The following is a 21,836-nucleotide window of genomic DNA, read 5'->3' as shown; positions in this document are numbered from 1 at the left end:
CCCTTGTAAGCCATCATCCACACCAAATATGCCTGATGAGCCGCTTAACCAACGGCGAATCTGGCTTTCCTTTTTACTGCAAATTTCAGATCATTAAGCTCGTCTCGAAAGAGAAATCAAACACATAAATTAAAATATTATTGTTTCGATACTTATATTTTCGTTTATTTTTTGAGGTTTGGTGGCTAAGTTTTTGCAAAATATATTCGGAAGAAATAAACACCAAACATATGGAAATTAGTTGATAGAAAGTAATCAAAATGTTACATGAAATATCAAATCTAAATGTAAACAAACACTTATCTTTTCGAAATAAAATTGAACCTCTTTAAACAACACAACAATTTACCTTGTCATAATTATAATTTTGTTTACCCTAAAATATTTTATTTTGTATCTACATGGTAACACGGAAAATTGACATAACGCCTACTGTGTTTATATGAGTACAGATTGTACATTTCTGATTGGTTGTTTCCTTTGAAAGATATTTTGTTACACACATACAATGAAATTATATGGGTGGTGGTTAACATACGATGCTGTGATTGGTCAACCGCACTGTGTTTTAGTTTGCACCATCTAATGGCTTCCCATGCTTCCCTTAATTAGCCATAATGAAAACTTGTTTGTATGTCTATTGATTGGTGCTTGCATATTGTTTTGAGTTAACAATGTTGTGTATATTTTCTCTTGAAAACAACTTGATTATTTTGCATTAAAGCTAAGAAACAAATCAGTATTAATGTATCCCTGAAATAAAATCAAAAATTCGTGTGATAAGCCGGCGGAATAGTTTTGTATAAAAATTAAAATATACTCCAAAAGATATAAAAATAAAAATTGAACTTTTATCATATGCATTTTTTATTATTTAGTATGTTCGTATATACATTTTGCACGAAATTTTTCTAAATCGGGAAATATGCCAAGACCCTCGAGGGAATCATATGGCGACCAGAAACCTCCATATTCCTATATTTCATTGACAGCTATGGCAATATGGAGCTCACCAGAAAAAATGTTACCATTAAGTGAAATTTACAAATTTATAACTGACCGATTTCCGTACTATCGTAGAAACACTCAAAGATGGCAAAACTCTCTACGGCATAATCTAAGTTTTAATGATTGTTTCATTAAAGTTCCTCGTAGACCAGATAGACCTGGAAAGGGAGCCTACTGGGCTCTACATCCACAAGCATTTGATATGTTCGAAAACGGAAGTTTGCTCCGACGAAGAAAGAGATTTAAGCTACACAAAAATGACAAAGATGTGTTAAACGACGACTTGGTAGCACTGGCTAATTTGAACAGATTATTTTATAGAAATTCCAGTTTAAAGTGTATTAACGAAATTACTCCATCATTAGATAATGCAATGTCTTCTCTAATTACTGAGACACATTTTTATACGTCAAGAGTTCCAATTATGACCGTGGGAACACAACAACTTTCTTCACATTCATTGAAACCACAAGCATCAGTAGGCAGTACAATTAATCACCATCGACATCTATTGGCAGTGCCATCGCCTGTTTCTGTAAAAATGTATCCCAGTTTGTCTTCACCATACGATTTCGACACAAACACATTCCAGTATATCAATTGCCGGCCAAAAAGATCTTTTACAATTGAGAGTCTTATAACACCCGACGAAAGTAAAACTGCACATAAACATGATGAAGCATACATAGAGAAAACAACCGACCACGCAGATAAAATTTTTATGAAAATGACTAATATTTCGGAATCAAAATCGAACCCTCCTTTACAATTGCAAATGTCATCACCAAACTTAATTAAGGACAACCCGATCGAAACTGGCATCAAAGAAGTGCCGGTTGCTCCTTTATATTCCCTTGCAGGTTCATCAAATGTTTTTAGTCCACCATATAAAATTGGGGTTCAAAGTAAATGCAGTCGAACATCACAATCCACTCCCACCCATTCATGTGATGTATCCATGTCTCATCCAATGTTAATGGTGCAAAACCCAGGGTGTAATGTGGCGCTGAATTACTTCTCAGATACAAGGAATCACGATTATAAATCAATAACTCAAGATCAAAAATGTACTTCAACACTGTAGAAAATATACGCAAAAATATTTATTTATGTACATAGTTAAATGATATAAAGCAATAATACAATCGAAAATAAAAATATAAATTAATTTTTAATTTAAAAAATAAAATTTAAGGTGAGTATATAGGTTGCTACCAAAAATAACTATGCCGATGAAATATATGCACTCAGATGTTTTTGCGGAGGATACAAGGCTTTATAGGGCTAATATCAACGCGTTTTATTGAAAAACCGTACTAACCGTATATATATATATATATATATATATATATATATATATATATATATATATATATATATATATATATATATATGATGCCTGGTAATAATGATTTTAATTCAGCGACTTTTACCTACACCAGACCTTCCAACAATATATTCATAAAAACTAACTAACTAACCAGGCCAACCCCATCGTGAATTTCCATTTCGAATACATTTATATTCTTTCCCAGTTGTGATGCAACCAATTAGACACTCGTATGACATTTTAATACCCTCCACCGTTACGTAAAGAAAGCATTTTTATATAAAAGTATCTGAATTCAAACGTCTTACACTTAAAACTACAAATACCAATAAGACCGACTGGATAATGCTTAAATTTTTAAAAAAAAAAGTGGATTAGGCTGTTATATGTGTCCATAGCAAAACGCAAACCTCTACAGACAATTTTATATTTCAAGGATTGTAATCTACTAAAACTTCTTCAAAATATCCAAATATCGGAGGGTATCGTTATATGTGCGCTGTAGGAAAACGGGGACCTATATACTCAATGTTCTGCCACCGGAGCTAGAACCCATTATGAACTCCAAAAAGCAATTTTCAAACAAATCCGTTGAAAAATGTATCAAAAATCAATATCAAAACGTGATACATCTCATTTTTAAAACCAACCATCATAGACACAATGCTAATTGTTCTACCAAATTTTGAAGCTGTACGTCAAATACGTACGTCTGTATCGTGATTTCACCAGACAGACGGGCAGATAGACATCGTTAGATCGACTTAGAATTCTAAGTTCATCATGAGTATTAGTATTATATTTAGGGATGTCACAAACGGAATAAGAAAGTGACGTACGTACATAATAATGTATGATGCTTTTTGGACTGCTACATCGGATGCAGATATGAATTTATCTCCATATTGAATCGTGAATCTGATAGAAAACTGTTCAAAGCTGCTCAGGCGTTCAGATTCTTCATTGGTTAGTTTTCGTTTAGCAGATTATGCATTTTGTCATAATTTTCCTTGCGCCTGGCTAGTTCTTGTTCATCGATTTTATTTAAAACAGCAAAAGAAGTGCTGTAGAAGACATTGGTATATTAGAACTGCAGAATGTTTGACCTCTTATTGCACACTATCTACAAAATCCGTAGCTTTTTTGAATGTATTTTTTCTGATATACTAAAAATTATTACGTGTGCTAGGGAGATCCACACTGTTGAAATTGTATTCTCCATTAGAGTTTAATTACGTTATGTTCATCAAATATTCCTCTACTTGGTGTGAATTTCTTGAAAAGGGTTCGTCAAAAACATATTTTGCTTTTCCTCTTCCCAAAGAGCTTGAGAAAAGAGCACGCCTTGTTGCTTTGTGTAAAGTCTTAATGTGGCATAGAAATCAAAGACCCACATAGCGAATACAAACTTCTGTTACAGGTGCCATTCATCTCTCATTGTCGAACTCATTGCGAAATTTTCCCTGATGTTAAGATTTGCTCGGTTTGTTGAATCCATACGATAGATAAGAATACAGCTCTTTATATATTCAAGATTGTACCTCCTTGTTGCCAATTGCTGAGAATTTCTCAGTCGGTCTTCATCCTAATTTCTTTCGCGGTAGCTCTGCAGATTCAGCTCATAATTCACTGACACTTTAGTGTCGATTACTTGTGTGGAATATGTATAATTGTATATTTTTAATGTTTTCTTAAATAAATAATCAATGTATGAGATAGAACTTTACCACATGATATATTAATTACACGTCTGTTTTGTTCTATGTTTTCTTCCAAATGGTGGATCAATAATAACGCATAGCATGGACAACAAGGGAATATTTTGGAAAAAACTTTAGTACCAGATAGGGAAACTCTACCAGTACCAAGCAGGGTCAAAGGTTACTAAAAGTAGTTAAAAGGATCGCATATTACCTGAGGCCTTTAATATAGATTAGTTATTTATTATATTCACAATTCTTGCAGCATTAAACTGAGTGTGTAAATTTGGAAATTGTGGCTAAATGCTTCATAAATCTAATGGCTTCCCGTGCTTCCCTTAATTAGCCATAATGAAAATTTGTATGGCTATTGATTGGTGCTTGCATATTGTTTTGAGTTAACAATGTTGTGTACATTTTCTCTTGAAAACAGTTTGATTATTTTGCATTAAAGCTTAGAAACAAATCAGTATTAATATATCCCCGAAATAAAATCAAAAATTCGTGTGATAAGCCGGCGGAATAGTTTTGTATAAAAATTAAAATATACTCCAAAAGATATAAAAATAAAATTGAACTTTTATCATATGCATTTTTTTATTATTTAGTATGTTCGTATATACATTTTGCACGAAATTTTTCTAAATCGGGAAATATGCCAAGACCCTCGATGGAATTATATGGCGACCAGAAACCTCCATATTCCTATATCTCATTGACAGCTATGGCAATATGGAGCTCACCAGAAAAAATGTTACCATTAAGTGAAATTTACAAATTTATAACTGACCGATTTCCGTACTATCGTAGAAACACTCAAAGATGGAAAACTCTCTACGGCATAATCTAAGTTTTAATGATTGTTTCATTAAAGTTCCTCGTAGACCACATAGACCTGGAAAGGGAGCCTACTGGGCTCTACATCCACAAGCATTTGATATGTTCGAAAACGGAAGTTTGCTCCGACGAAGAAAGAGATTTAAGCTACACAAAAATGACAAAGATGTGTTAAACGACGACTTGGTAGCACTGGCTAATTTGAACAGATTATTTTATAGAAATTCCAGTTTAAAGTGTATTAACGAAATTACTCCATCATTAGATAATGCAATATCTTCTCTAATTACTGAGACACATTTTTATACGTCAAGAGTTCCAATTATGACCGTGGGAACACAACAACTTTCTTCACATTCTTTGAAACCACAAGCATCAGTAGGCAGTACAATTAATCACCATCGACATCTATTGGCAGTGCCATCGCCAGTTTCGGTAAAAATGTATCCAAGTTTGTCTTCACCATACGATTTCGACACAAACACATTCCAGTATATCAATTGCCGGCCAAAAAGATCTTTTACAATTGAGAGTCTTATAACACCCGACGAAAGTAAAACTGCACATAAACATGATGAAGCATACATAGAGAAAACAACCGACCACGCAGATAAAATTTTTATGAAACTGACTAATATTTCGGAATCAAAATCGAACCCTCCTTTACAATTGCAAATGTCATCACCAAACTTAATTAAGGACAACCCGATCGAAACTGGCATCAAAGAAGTGCCGGTTGCTCCTTTATATTCCCTTGTAGGTTCATCAAATGTTTTTAGTCCACCATATAAAATTGGGGTTCAAAGTAAATGCAGTCGAACATCACAATCCACTCCCACCCATTCATGTGATGTATCCATGTCTCATCCAATGTTAATGGTGCAAAACCCAGGGTGTAATGTGGCGCTGAATTACTTCTCAGATACAGGGAATCACGATTATAAATCAATAACTCAAGATCAAAAATGTACTTCAACACTGTAGAAAATATACGCAAAAATATTTATTTATGTACATAGTTAAATGATATAAAGCAATAATACAATCGAAAATAAAAATATAAATTAATTTTTAATTTAAAAAATAAAATTTAAGGTGAGTTATAGGTTGCTACCAAAAATAACTATGCCGATCAAATATATGCACTCAGATGTTTTTGCGGAGGATACAAGGCTTTATAGGGCTAATATCAACGCGTTTTATTGAAAAACCGTACTAACCGTATATATATATATATATATATATATATATATATATATATATATATATATATATATATATATATATATATATATATATATATATATATATATATATATATATATATATATATATATATATATAAATATGATGCCTGGTAATAATGATTTTAATTCAGCGACTTTTACCTACACCAGACCTTCCAACAATATATTCATAAAAACTTATTCTTACTAAGTGCACTTTACCTCATATCCCAGGCCAACCCCATCGTGAATTTCCATTTCGAATACATTTATATTCTTTCCCAGTTGTGATGCAACCAATTAGACACTCGGCGTCTAAAACTTGCCCGCAATATATCCCTCAATTAAAGAAAGTTTCTTCGTTATTGTTTCCTAAAACGTTGTCGTGCTCGTTACGCCAAGGGAAATACTCGTATGACATTTTAATACCCTCCACCATTACGTAAAGAAAGCATTTTTATATAAAAGTATCTGAATTCAAACGTCTTACACTTAAAACTACAAATACCAATAAGACCGACTGGATAATGCTTAAATTTTTCAAAAAAAAAGTGGATTAGGCTGTTATATGTGTCCATAGCAAAACGCAAACCTCTACAGACAATTTTATATTTAAAGGATTGTAATCTACTAAAACTTCTTCAAAATATCCAAATATCGGAGGGTATCGTTATATGTGCGCTGTAGGAAAACGGGGACCTATATACTCAATGTTCTGCCACCGGAGCTAGAACCCATTATGAACTCCAAAAAGCAATTTTCAAACAAATCCGTTGAAAAATGTATCAAAAATCAATACCAAAACGTGATACATCTCATTTTTAAAACCAACCATCATAGACACAATGCTAATTATTCTATCAAATTTTGAAGCTGTACGTCAAATACGTACGTCTGTATCGTGATTTCACCAGACAGACGGGCAGATAGACATCGTTAGATCGACTTAGAATTCTAAGTTCATCATGAGTATTAGTATTATATTTAGGGATGTCACAAACGGAATAAGAAAGTGACGTACGTACATAATAATGTATGATGCTTTTTGGACTGCTACTTCGGATGCAGATATGAATTTATCTCCATATTGAATCGTGAATCTGATAGAAAACTGTTCAAAGCTGCTCAGGCGTTCAGATTCTTCATTGGTTAGTTTTCGTTTAGCAGATTATGCATTTTGTCATAATTTTCCTTGTGCCTGGCTAGTTCTTGTTCATCGATTTTATTTAAAACAGCAAAAGAAGTGCTGTAGAAGACATTGGTATATTAGAACTGCAGAATGTTTGACCTCTTATTGCACACTATCTACAAAATCCGTAGCTTTTTTGAATGTATTTTTTCTGATATACTAAAAATTATTACGTGTGCTAGGGAGATCCACACTGTTGAAATTGTATTCTCCATTAGAGTTTAATTACGTTATGTTCATCAAATATTCCTCTACTTGGTGTGAATTTCTTGAAAAGGGTTCGTCAAAAACATATTTTGCTTTTCCTCTTCCCAAAGAGCTTGAGAAAAGAGCACGCCTTGTTGCTTTGTGTACAGTCTTAATGTGGCATAGAAATCAAAGACCCACATAGCGAATACAAACTTCTGTTACAGGTGCCATTCATCTCTCATTGTCGAACTCATTGCGAAATTTTCCTTGATGTTAAGATTTGCTCGGTTTGTTGAATCCATACGATAGATAAGAATACAGCTCTTTATATATTCAAGATTGTACCTCCTTGTTGCCAATTGCTGAGAATTTCTCAGTCGGTCTTCATCCTAATTTCTTTCGCGGTAGCTCTGCAGATTCAGCTCATAATTCACTGACACTTTAGTGTCGATTACTTGTGTGGAATATGTATAATTGTATATTTTTAATGTTTTCTTAAATAAATAATCAATGTATGAGATAGAACTTTACCACATGATATATTAATTACACGTCTGTTTTGTTCTATGTTTTCTTCCAAATGGTGGATCAATAATAACGCATAGCATGGACAACAAGGGAATATTTTGGAAAAAACTTTAGTACCAGATAGGGAAACTCTACCAGTACCAAGCAGGGTCAAAGGTTACTAAAAGTAGTTAAAAGGATCGCATATTACCTGAGGCCTTTAATATAGATTAGTTATTTATTATATTCACAATTCTTGCAGCATTAAACTGAGTGTGTAAATTTGGAAATTGTGGCTAAATGCTTCATAAATCTAATGGCTTCCCGTGCTTCCCTTAATTAGCCATAATGAAAATTTGTATGGCTATTGATTGGTGCTTGCATATTGTTTTGAGTTAACAATGTTGTGTACATTTTCTCTTGAAAACAGTTTGATTATTTTGCATTAAAGCTTAGAAACAAATCAGTATTAATATATCCCCGAAATAAAATCAAAAATTCGTGTGATAAGCCGGCGGAATAGTTTGGTTTAAAAATTAAAATATACTCCAAAAGATATAAAAATAAAAATTGAACTTTTATCATATGCATTTTTTTATTATTTAGTATGTTCTTATATACATTTTGCACAAAATTTTTCTAAATCGGGAAATATGCCAAGAGCCTCGAGGGAATCATATGGCGACCAGAAACCTCCATATTCCTATATTTCATTGACAGCTATGGCAATATGGAGCTCACCAGAAAAAATGTTACCATTAAGTGAAATTTACAAATTTATAACTGACCGATTTCCGTACTATTGTAGAAACACTCAAAGATGGCAAAACTCTCTACGGCATAATCTAAGTTTTAATGATTGTTTTATTAAAGTTCCTCGTAGACCAGATAGACCTGGAAAGGGAGCCTACTGGGCTCTACATCCACAAGCATTTGATATGTTCGAAAACGGAAGTTTGCTCCGACGAAGAAAGAGATTTAAGCTACACAAAAATGACAAAGATGTGTTAAACGACGACTTGGTAGCACTGGCTAATTTGAACAGATTATTTTATAGAAATTCCAGTTTAAAGTGTATTAACGAAATTACTCCATCATTAGATAATGCAATATCTTCTCTAATTACTGAGACACATTTTTATACGTCAAGAGTTCCAATTATGACCGTGGGAACACAACAACTTTCTTCACATTCTTTGAAACCACAAGCATCAGTAGGCAGTACAATTAATCACCATCGACATCTATTGGCAGTGCTATCGCCTGTTTCTGTAAAAATGTATCCAAGTTTGTCTTCACCATACGATTTCGACACAAACACATTCCAGTATATCAATTGCCGGCCAAAAAGATCTTTTACAATTGAGAGTCTTATAACACCCGACGAAAGTAAAACTGCACATAAACATGATGAAGCATATATAGAGAAAACAACCGACCACGCAAATAAATTTTTTATGAAAATGACTAATATTTCGGAATCAAAATCGAACCCTCCTTTACAATTGCAAATGTCATCACCAAACTTAATTAAGGACAACCCGATCGAAACTGGCATCAAAGAAGTGCCGGTTGCTCCTTTATATTCCCTTGCAGGTTCATCAAATGTTTTTAGTCCACCATATAAAATTGGGGTTCAAAGTAAATGCAGTCGAACATCACAATCCACTCCCACCCATTCATGTGATGTATCCATGTCTCATCCAATGTTAATGGTGCAAAACCCAGGGTGTAATGTGGCGCTGAATTACTTCTCAGATACAAGGAATCACGATTATAAATCAATAACTCAAGATCAAAAATGTACTTCAACACTGTAGAAAATCTACGCAAAAATATTTATTTATATACATAGTTAAATGATATAAAGCAATAATACAATCGAAAATAAAAATATAAATTAATTTTTAATTATATATATATATATATATATATATATATATATATATATATATATATATATATATATATATATATATATATATATATAAATACGATGACTGGAAGTTACTGCTTGATAATGATACACCAGCCCTTCCAACAATATATTCATAAAAACTAAGTAACTAAGATGTGTCTACCAATGAGGGGAGTATTACTAAGTGCACTTTACCCCATATCCCAGGCCGATCCCATCGTGAATACATTTATATTCTTTTCCAGTTGTGATGCAACGAATTAGACACTCGGCGTCTAAAACTTGCCCGCAATATATCTCTCAATTAGAGAAAGTTTCTTCGTTATTGTTTCCTAAAAAGTTGTCGTGCTCGTTACGTCAAGGGAAATACTCGTATGACATTTTACCCTAAGCCATTAGACAGACATTTTATATTTCAAGGATTGTAATCTACTAAAACTTCTTCAATATATCCAAATATCGGAGGGTATCGTTATATGTGCGCTGTAGGAAAACGGGGACCTATATACTCAATGTTCTGCCACCGGAGCTAGAACCCATTATGAACTCCAAAAAGCAATTTTCAAACAAATCCGTTGAAAAATGTGGCAAAAATCATGAAAATACAGAATATCGGGAGGCTATACCAAAACGTGAATCGATACATCTCATTTTTAAAACCAACCATCATAGACACAATAGTTGTGTTCCAGAACATACAAATTAGTACTAATTCTGCTACAACGTGTCCCCGTACTCCAAAAACTAGCAAAACTTGCTGCTCTCTCGAGAAAAAATGGCGCTGTGTGGTGCACAATTCTGATTGCCCTGCCACTTAAATTTGACATTTAATTGGCAGGGCTAACAAGGTTGAAAAGTGCAATTAATACATTTCCAGGTTCGCGCGTCACAACAAAAATAAAGAAAATGATCAACTTAAAAACTAAAGGAAAAACTAATATTTGCCGTACAAAAAACAAAAAGGGAAAATATGGAGCAACTGCTGTATTCAACTTTTGGATGATTCCAGCAGTGAAGAGGACTGGCTGAATCAGGAATCACATTATTAATTATTATTTAGATTATTAATTTTAACTTATCATCTTCAATACTCATTTTTTTTTTAAATTTTTGCGTCCTTTTCAGTTAGGTTTCACCAGTCCGATTTTCCTTTCCCTTATTTTTTGAGCACACCTAAATGAGAATGACATTTCGAACTGTTCTCTCTTCTGCTAGTTTTGCTACTAAAAAAGTACTGGAACACAACTAATACTAATTGTTCTACCAAATTTTGAAGCTGTACGTCAAATACGTACGTCTGTATCGTGATTTCACCTGACAGACGGGCAGATGGACATCGTTAGATCGACTTAGAATTCTAAGTTCATCATGAGTATTAGTATTATATTTAGGGATGTCACAAACGGAATAAGAAAGTGACGTACGTACATAATAATGTATGATGCTTTTTGGACTGCTACTTCGGATGCAGATATGAATTTATGTCCTATATGCTGCCGCTTCTGTTTAATGAAATAATTGCCATCACGAATTTCATGTATTGTTTCCTGCAACAGGCATATGTATCCAGAAAAAATTGGATGTCCATGTTGGCTCGGGTTAGTCGCATTGCTTATTCTTTCGTTTTACGCTCTTTTGAATATAATTTGGAATTTCTTAATTTATCTTAATCCATATTGAATCGTGAATCTGATAGAAAACTGTTCAAAGCTGCTCAGGCATTCAGATTCTTCATTGGTTAGTTTTCGTTTAGCAGATTATGCATTTTGTCATAATTTTCCTTGTGCCTGGCTAGTTCTTGTTCATCGATTTTATTTAAAACAGCAAAAGAAGTGCTGTAGAAGACATTGGTATATTAGAACTGCAGAATGTTTGACCTCGTATTGCACACTATCTACAAAATCCGTAGCTTTTTTGAATGTATTTTTTCTGATATACTAAAAATTATTACGTGTGCTAGGGATATCCACACTGTTGAAATTGTATTCTCCATTAGAGTTTAATTACGTTATGTTCATCAAATATTCCTCTACTTGGTGATCTTTAATTTGTATCTTTCTTGGGTCTTATACGTCAGATCTTCTTCCTCGAAAGTATTCCTTTCTTCGGCTACTTTCAACCAAATTTCTAATAGTTCGGACCATTGCGATAACTTTATAAAGAAATTGGTATACCAATTGTCTGATCATTGTTAAAAACATATTTTGCTTTTCCTCTTCCCAAAGAGCTTGAGAAGAGAGAACGCCTTGTTGCTTTGTGTTAAGTCTTAATGTGGCATAGAAATCAAAGACCCCCATTGCGAATACAAACTTCTTTTACAGGTGCCATTCATCTCTCATTGTCGAACTCATTGCGAAATTTTCCCTGATGTAAAGATTTGCTCGGTTTGTTGAATCCATACGATAGATAAGAATACAGCTCTTTATATATTCAAGATTTTGCCTCCTTGCTGCCAATTGCTGAGAATTTCTCAGTCGGTCTCCATCCAAATTTCTTTCGCGGCAGCTCTGCAGATTCAGCTCATAATTCACTGAGGTTATTAATATAGAGTAGTTACTTATTATATTTACAATTCTTGTAGCATTAAACTGAGTGTGCAAATTTGGAAATTGTGGCTAAATGCTTCATAAATTCGAGAGGCACCGTTATATGGTTTTATGGGAGTATACCAAATAGTAACGCTAAATTGGAGACAATTCGGTTGGAGATTGTGGCAGAAACATCAAATATACCGAAAATCGGGAGGTGCTGTTATATAGAGGCTAGTGTGGACCTTAGTCGAACATCTTTCGCAAGGAAAGAACATACCTTTCAAGAACCCCAAATGCTAAGTTTCAGCTGTTTTGTTTGGAAATTATAGCAGAAACCTTGAAAATAGCGAAAAAGTGAAGGTACCGTTATATGGTGGGCTATACCTAAAGGTCGACCATAGTAGTTCATTTTTAATACCAATCAGTGAAGCTCACAACAGAAACAAAAAAGTTAGCCAAACACCGAAAAGGTGAACCTGGACGGGTTTTCTGAGAAGAAATTCCTTACCTGACAGAAGAGGAAGCGGCCCAAGGAGACGGTACGAAATGCACTACGCATACAAATAAAGATTCAGGCTATTTACCCAACGACCACCTGGAAACTTCATAGAAAAGGTTCAAAAACAAAATTTTGGATCACATAAGTCGGTGATTTCCATCATGAGTAGCGGCATATAGAAAAACAAAATGTTATTTAAGCTTGCTACAATTGCAAACGTTGCCGCCCTGAAGGAGATTAGCGGGATAAACCCCATTGGGGAAATGGCAGCCTCAAGCTGGTGAGGAAGAGCGAAATTCCTCGCTTGACTAAAACGATGGTATACGTCAGAGAATTTTGCAAGTTCGAGACGTAACGTATGCTCGAAGTTTTTGGAAGACAAAACAAGACCTTGACGTTAAGAGATGGGAAGTCTTCCACAGGGAGAAGAAGGAGGATGGCACTCTCCTTGTGAATGAAGTTGATGATCTCATTATTAAAGATGCAAAGATGCTTATTTGAAATGATTTTACCATGGTTAGACCTATATTAGAATATGGTTCAGTTGTATGGGATCCTTAATATGCAATTTACTCAGATAAAATAGAAACAGTGCACAATATTACTGCTTTTTGCTTAGAGAGATCTACACTGGAGTAGTGATTTGTCATCTTATACGAACAGGTTAAAGTTAATACGATTGCCTACACTAAATAGCGGAAGCATCATGCTGAACTCTATGATGATACTAAAAATATTAAATGTTGATATAACTTCAGATTTCCTAATCTCATCTATTAGAATCAATTTTAATGATACAATCAATTATTATAAATCGATTTCCACCGCAACATTTATCCACGGTATGAACCTCTTAGTAAGAGGTGTGTTTATTTTACTTCAGTTTACTTTAATGTTTTAGTGTAAGTTTAGAAATTATAAAAACGAGGATAATTCTAGAGTTTTGCCTTATTAAGGCGAAGATCATATGTTTTATGATTTATGTGTTTGATTTCTCTTTCGAGACGAGCTTAATGATCTAAAATTTGCAGTGAAAAGGAATTCTATTTCTAAAATGCTAATATATGTAATTTTTATTATTTTGTCAATAGCTGATGAAGTAGATTCTGTAGCTTGATTTTGATTACCTACTCAATTCCCATCATGATGAGTACGTGGGAACGTTCCATAAAGACTGACTGGATGAAGTTTGGGAAACAGGTAAAAGAAAGGCTAGCGCAAGAAAACATTGAATACCTCTGCAAAAATGATATAGACAGGGATGTCAATATGTTAACGGAGTAAAGTCATTAGAATTACGATAGAACTCAACGTATAAAACTAGCAGTATTCCACCATAATAAACTTAAAGAATACAACAAAATAATAGTAAATGTTCACGTATATACCGTTTATGTATGTTTAAAGCAAATGATTGCGAAAGAAAAAAAGTAAGCAAAGGCTATAGAGGTACAGGACCGACCATGTGATACCCTACATCACTATGTAATATTGGGCATATAACTCGACTAAATGCATCACTTTTAGAGTTAAGACATGGACGAAAAACGCCAAACAACAAAAACCCAATGGGCAGACCACAATGTGGTAAAAGCAAATAACATTTTATTACTAGGTAAGAAAGTGATAAGTGAAGCAACAGGCATTCTTACTGGGAACCTGGGTCTGCAAGCTCATTTGTTCAAGATAGGATGCAGATAGCAGTCTAGGCATGGCATGCCTTAAAGATGATGAAATGTTGGAACATTTTCTCTGTCAACGCCCATCGCTTGCAAATATCAGGCCCCAATTTTTAAGGAACGACTCGATACTAGACGTTAGTCAGATCATGGCAAATAAAATAAAACAGATAAGGAATGTTGTTAAGGCAACTGCATTTCTAATAAAATATTCTGTGTATGATAGATGTACCAAAAAGATTTTTGGATATTGGCATTACAATAAATCATTAAATAATTCCTAATAATTGCAGTTGGGATTTAATATGTAATATTATTAATGTTTACATTATTATCAAAAATAATATGAAAAAGGCACCACCTTTATATTTTCAATTTGTTTTGCATTTAGCTTCTCTTGAATTAAGAATGTTACTTAGGCATGTTCCTTTGTCTGCTTTTTAGCAATAAGTATTATGCGTTTCCAGTTTAATTTTTTTCACATTAGTGTAATAATTTTGGCATTTAACAATTTCGTGTTCAATATTTTATTCTGTATTATTAATGCTGATGGGTCTTATATCATAAAATATACATAATTTATTTATTATTGGAAATTTTATATATACTATTACTCAATCTTGCGTTTGGATTACTTTGAAAGAGGAGGATGTCTGTAAGAGTTATTCTTTTTATACCCAACACCTTAATAAGAAGGGTATATTAACTTTGTTATTCCGTTTGTACCATCCATAAATATTCGTCATAGACCCTGTATAAGTTAGATACTTTGCCCACAAATTCCCTTGCTCGATCCATCACGGATGCTGATTGGCGCACAGGCATCTCCTCTACAACTCCCCTGGCGGAGACCGTAGTGAGCGGATCGTCGCTGGACATTGGTTGTTGTCGGTAACCTCACCTTGTTACACATGCTCTCATTGTAAGTTGTTACATATGTATTAGTAGACAGACATGAGACCCTCAGTCATTTAGAACCTCTGCATTAACTTGTCTTTAGTTTTTGAACGAATACCCATCACGACCACTGTCGCCAACCCATCATAATTGAAAAGAGGTAACCTTATTTTCGAAAAAAACACACACCAAAAGCAATTCAATAAACCAGCAAATTTTGCAAGATAAGAAATTAATACTATTTGTTTTATTTTTATACCCTCCACCTTGGAAAGGAGGGTATATTAACTTTGTCATTCCGTTTGTAACATCCCTAAATATTCGTTTTAGACCCCATAAAGTATATATATTCATAATCAGCATAAAATTCTAAGTCGATTTAACGATGTCCGTCTGTCTGTCTGTCTGTCTGTTGAAATCACGATACAGCCCACATTATTTGACGTAGAGCTCCAAAACTTAGCAGAGCTATTTGCATTGTGTCTAGGATGGTTGGTATTGAAAATGAGATGTATCGGTCCACGTTCTGGTATAGTCCCCATATAACGTTTTTTCACTGATTTGTCTAAAAATTGGTATTTGTGGGTCATAATGGGTTCCAGCTCCGGTGGCGAAACATTGTAATTATAGGTCCACGTTTTGGTATAGCCCCCATATAACGGTACCTCCCCATAATCGGCATTTTAATGGTTTTTGCCACATTTCTTCTAATGTTTCTTTTACCCTAAGGTGGAGGGTATTAAAAGTTTGGCCCGGCCGAACTTAATGTTTTTTTACTTGTTCTTATTGTTTCTTTTCCCCCATTACTCTACATAAACATTTTGGTCGCATCGAGCCGGATTTGCCAAGATGAGAAGTTTGCCTGGATATTAGTTGCTGTTTTTTGTTATCTCTTTGCAAAGGAATCAACTCCAAAACATACATCCCCCCTCATTAATCGCACCACCGCATCAGCATCATCCTATTCATCATCATCAACATCAAAAAAGGTACGTAAGTTCAGTGAAATTTGTTATTGTGACCTTAGAGTGCTATTTTTTTTGAAAAAAAAAAAAAAAAATAAGTGAAAAGTGTTAGTTTTTGTTTGCTTCGCGGTACTGGTCGCCTTTGTTTTACCCTTAGTCGCGGTATCTTTAAATTTACAGTCCACAACAATTTTATTTTGCTGAAAAATCTATTAAATATTCCTTTAAATCGAGATTTATTCGCATTATTTTCCAAATCGAAATAATCGAATTTCCCGGTTAATTTGTGTTTAATAATTCGAATTTATCAAAAAGAAATATATTATTGAGTTTTGCCTTGTTAAGGCGAAGATCATATGTTTTATGATTTAAGTGTTTGTTTTCTCTTTCGAGACGAGCTTAATGATCTGAAATTTGCAGTGAAAAGGAAAGCCAGATAGACACTATCACACACTCACCACTATGCGACGCGTTTCGCCGTTGGTTAAGCGGCTCATCAGGCATATTTGATGTGGATGATAGCTTACAAGGGCCGTTCTCTGGAAAGTAGTATATATTTCGAACTTATTGCAAATTAGCATATGCGAATTATACACTAGAAACTCTCCAGGTTCGACTCAAGTTCTATTGGCAGATCTTTTTTCACAGCAACGTTTTGTTGTTTGTAATGATGGATTTTTTGTCCACAACAACTACATTGCTTCCAATGCATTCACTTGTTTTAGTGCTACTTTAGGAAGACGGGTTAATGGTTCTGAACGTAGAGACGGCAACTTCTAGTTGGCTGCACACAGAGGTCCGCGGTTCAAATCCCACAGCCAGGCTCGGCTGAATTTTTGAGTTTTGCCTTGTTAAGGCGAAGATCATATGTTTTATGATTTAAGTGTTTGTTTTATCTTTCGAGACGAGCTTAATGATCTGAAATTTGCAGTGAAAAGGAAAGCCAGATAGACACTATCACACACTCACCACTATGCGACGCGTTTCGCCGTTGGTTAAGCGGCTCATCAGGCATATTTGATGTGGATGATGGCTTACAAGGGCCGTTCTCTGGAAAGTAGTATATATTTCGAACTTATTGCAAATTAGCATATGCGAATTATACACTAGAAACGCGTCGCATAGTGGTGAGTGTGTGATAGTGTCTATCTGGCTTTCCTTTTCACTGCAAATTTCAGATCATTAAGCTCGTCTCGAAAGAGAAAACAAACACTTAAATCATAAAACATATGATCTTCGCCTTAACAAGGCAAAACTCAAAAATTCAGCCGAGCCTGGCTGTGGGATTTGAACCGCGGACCTCTGTGTGCAGCCAACTAGAAGTTGCCGTCTCTACGTTCAGAACCATTAACCCGTCTTCCTAAAGCAGCACTAAAACAAGTGTATGCATTGGAAGCAATGTAGTTGTTGTGGACAAAAAATCCATCATTACAAACAACAAAACGTTGCTGTGAAAAAAGATCTGCCAATAGAACTTGAGTCGAACCTGGAGAGTTTCTAGTGTATAATTCGCATATGCTAATTTGCAATAAGTTCGAAATATATACTACTTTCCAGAGAACGGCCCTTGTAAGCCATCATCCACATCAAATATGCCTGATGAGCCGCTTAACCAACGGCGAAACGCGTCGCATAGTGGTGAGTGTGTGATAGTGTCTATCTGGCTTTCCTTTTCACTGCAAATTTCAGATCATTAAGCTCGTCTCGAAAGAGAAAACAAACACTTAAAATATATTATTGTTTATAAAATAATCTGCCGCTGTAGTGTGCATAATTTCGTGTTCGGTTAGTGCAATATTCCCCACAGATTTCTGCTTTGTCGAGTGATCTCTTTTACGTCTCACTAATTCGGTATAACTCTCACCGAGAATAAAATCAACACATTGCAAGTGCCGCTTTTTCTAATTAACATACCAACACTTGCTAAATCCCCCCGTACCTCGCCCTAAAACACACAGTTTGGTCATTTTCGATGGTTTGTCTTGTCATTGCAATAACAATAATCCTTAAAATTCCAAGCGCCTTTTTCTAGCGTCAGTCTACTAACCAACAACTATAACAACAACATATTTATTTCTCCAACTCTCACTGTTGGTTCGTCGTCGTTGGTTAGTTCGTAGCGAGGCAGTTGCTTACCCACACACACTGAGCGCTCTACTGACGCTGCTTGTGTTTTATTTTCTTTTGTGCGATATCCGTTGCGATCATTGTCGTTGGTCAGCTCGTAGTGTGGTAGTTAACCCACCCCCGTCACCGTTCGACCTTCAAACACGGCTTGTGTTTTATTCTTCTTTGTGCGGTATTCGTTATTCACCACTGCACAGTGGGTTCAAGTAGCAAAATTGTGAATTTTAAAAAATAAAATTTTGAAAAATAATTTTTAATTCCGTTTTGATAATTGTCGATAAAAAAAGTGTTTTTGGACTTTTTTTAATTTTTGTCACCTTACATTCGGCATATTATATGTACTTTTAATTGTGCTCTTGGGCAAGGAAAATATCGATATTTTAGAAACTTTTCTTAAAAGTTTTGCTTATTTTAAAGAAATTATTAGTACGCGTGTACATATCAATATTTGTCAGTTGGAAATACGTGCACCCTACACTCGACACAAATCGACAATTTATCATTTTTCTTATTTTTTCAATATTGTTTGATAAATATAGCATATTTAAATATTGAATAATTATTATTTGGTTATTAATATACATTTTACTTGCATTTTTTGATAAATTCGTTTAATAACCTTTTCTTTTTTGCTATTTCTTTGGTAAATTTTTGGGAAGTCAATCTTCTTTCCAGTTAGTTTTCTTTTGTGGGTTCTTTGCTGAATATTTTATTAGTATTTGTCGAAATCGAATTCTGAAACCATGTCGGTCACTCCACTAACTGAATTTATTCGGGCATCCCACGTTCCGGGATTTATTTTCTGCAATGTTCATAAATAATTCCCGACTAACTGATATTGAGAGGTTGTGTCATTTGATTAAGAAAAACCAAGGTGAGACTAGGGAAATTGTGTCGAAGTTTCCACTCACGCATAAAAGTTTTGTTCTGGCTTGGAAAGCTCTTAAGGATGCTTATGACAACAAAAGAATTCTAGTCAATAGTCATTTAAAAATTCTGTTCGATCTTCCATCGTTAGCTAATGAAACGAGTTCAGGTCTTAAGACTTTACAAAGGGGCATTAACGGTTGTTTATCTGCTATGTCAGTCTATGACATTGTCACGGATCATTGGGATCCTATTTTAGTTTTTATTTGTATTCAGCGTCTGCCAAAACTTACGGTGACACTCTGGGAACAGACTCTCACAGATAAGTCTTCCTTATCGTCATTGGCTCAGCTCAATTCGTTCCTCACGGAGAGACGCTTGCCTGTTTGCGGGACATAAAAGGTATAGATTCATTAAAATCCCCAAACAAACGCAACGTTAAGGTACATTTGGCGAAATCTTCCCCTGATACAGTAAAATCTTATCCAAAACATCGTTGTGTTCTATGCCCTAATCAAAATCATGCGCTCTACTCTTGTTATCGTTTCAAAAAGATGTGTTTCGATCAAAAAATTACTATTGTAAAAATGTATGGCTTGTGTTTCAATTGTTTGTCAAGAGGTCATCCTGTTAGTAATTGTCCCAGTGCAGATAGCTGCTATGTATGCCATGAAAAACATCATACGCTTATGCATAAACCTAATCGTTCGGCACCTACAAATAGCTCCTCCTCAAATGTGACGCCCACAGTCCAAGTCCCAAGAACTGCTTATAATTCTAATCTAGATAACGTTACCTCTGCATCCGTCAAGTGTTTCATATATCGCATAATTCGCGAGTCCTTCTCAGTACAGCCATGGTAAATATTATTCACGAAGGAAATTCTTATCCTGTTCGAGCCCTCATTGACCCTGCGTCTGAGGCTAGTTTTATAACTGAGAACCTTCCAAATTGATTGAAGTTATCGTCCCGATCCACTCTTGCAACCATTTCTGGCGTAAATGGTTCGTCCTCCGCTACCTCCAGGAAAAACTGTCGGATTTGTATAAGTTCTCGGTTGAGTGCTTCAGTTTTGTTGAAAACAGATGCTTTTGTTCTCCCCAAGATTTCTAGTAATCTTCCATCCTTTGCTGTTGACCCTGTTTTAGCTCGTTCTTTGCCAAATGTCCGATTGGCTGATCCAAACATTTTTGACTGTCGTTCCGTAGATATGTTGTTGGGTGCAGACTTATATCCGCAAATATTGTTGCCTGGGGTACAACAGAATATATTAGGCTCTCTATTGGCGCAAAATACCGTCTTTAATTGGATCCTCTCGGGTCCAATTCCCTCTTCACCCTTGCAGGTCTTTACGACCACTTTGAGCTTCAGTGAAGAAGGCAGCCTCAATAAAACCATTCTGCGGTTTTGGGAACTTGAGGAGGTCCCCAAACGCAAATTACTTTCGCCATCAGACAAGTTCTGCGAGGATAATTATAGGTCCACAACTACGAGAAATTCAGAGGGTCGTTACGTTGTCACACTTCCCATCCGTACTGAATTTCCTCACAGCCTGAAAATTGATGATTCGCGGCAGAATGTTCTGAGTCAATTTTTTAGGAATGAAAATTCGCTTTTACGTAAACCATATCTCAAAGAAATGTATGATGCAGTTGTTCGCGAGTATATTGACTTAGGTCACATGTGCTCTGTTTCCCCCTCACAAGCGCCACTAGTATGTTACTTACCCCATCATCCAGTTGTTAATCTAGAAAAACAGACCTGTCTAAACGACATCCTTCACGTGGGACCAACTCTCCAAGCAGATTTTGTCTTGTTAATATTAAGATGGCGCTTATTTCGGTTCGTGTTTAATTGTGACATCACGCAAATGTATCGTCAAATTCGCGTTCACCCACAACATACATCTCTTCAAAGAATTTTGTTTCGGGAATCCCCCAATGACCCCATTTCAGATTACGAATTGCAAACTGTCACTTTTGGAGTAAATTGTGCCCCTTATTTAGCAATTCGTACTTTGCTCCAACTTGCTGATGATAGCGAGTCTGAATATCCTTTGGCTTCAAATATCCTTCGAAAAAGTATGTATGTTGATGACGTCCTTGCTGGCGCTCATGACCTAGACGCCGCTATTCTTGCTCGGGACCAGCTCATTGCTTCTTTGTCCACAGCTAAATTTGAGTTGAGAAAGTGGACTGCAAACGACAAATCTGTTCTTGCTAGTTTGCCCACTGACCATTTAGTTGACGCTCAGGTTCTATCCTTTATAGAGGCAAGTAGTTCCAAACCATTGGGTATTTGATGGAATGCCAGTTTGGACTCGTTCTTTTTCTGTGTAAATCCCATCCCTAAAAAATCTAATTATTC

The 21,836-nt window shown here is 35.1% G+C and overlaps 3 protein-coding genes across 3 annotated transcripts; all 3 read left to right on the top strand.

Moving 5' to 3' along the window:
• The first annotated feature begins 653 nt into the window (after nt 1–653).
• Nucleotides 654–2,172, top strand: LOC131806667 (fork head domain-containing protein FD4-like). Its single transcript, XM_059131206.1, has one exon. The coding sequence runs from the start codon at nt 926–928 to the stop codon at nt 2,090–2,092; it is 1,167 nt and encodes a 388-aa protein (XP_058987189.1). The 5' UTR covers nt 654–925; the 3' UTR covers nt 2,093–2,172.
• Nucleotides 2,173–4,717: 2,545 nt separating this feature from the next.
• Nucleotides 4,718–5,939, top strand: LOC131806669 (fork head domain-containing protein FD4-like). Its single transcript, XM_059131207.1, has one exon. The coding sequence runs from the start codon at nt 4,861–4,863 to the stop codon at nt 5,857–5,859; it is 999 nt and encodes a 332-aa protein (XP_058987190.1). The 5' UTR covers nt 4,718–4,860; the 3' UTR covers nt 5,860–5,939.
• A 2,547-nt stretch (nt 5,940–8,486) lies between these two features.
• On the top strand, nt 8,487–9,821 carry LOC131806670 (fork head domain-containing protein FD4-like). The gene has a single exon (XM_059131208.1). It carries the CDS (start codon nt 8,640–8,642, stop codon nt 9,804–9,806), a length of 1,167 nt encoding a protein of 388 aa, XP_058987191.1. The 5' UTR covers nt 8,487–8,639; the 3' UTR covers nt 9,807–9,821.
• Nucleotides 9,822–21,836: the final 12,015 nt, after the last annotated feature.

This window comes from Musca domestica, unplaced genomic scaffold (assembly GCF_030504385.1).
Source record: "Musca domestica strain aabys unplaced genomic scaffold, Musca_domestica.polishedcontigs.V.1.1 81, whole genome shotgun sequence".
NCBI classification, from domain to species: Eukaryota; Metazoa; Arthropoda; class Insecta; order Diptera; family Muscidae; genus Musca; species Musca domestica.
This window is presented reverse-complemented; position numbering and strand designations above follow the sequence as displayed.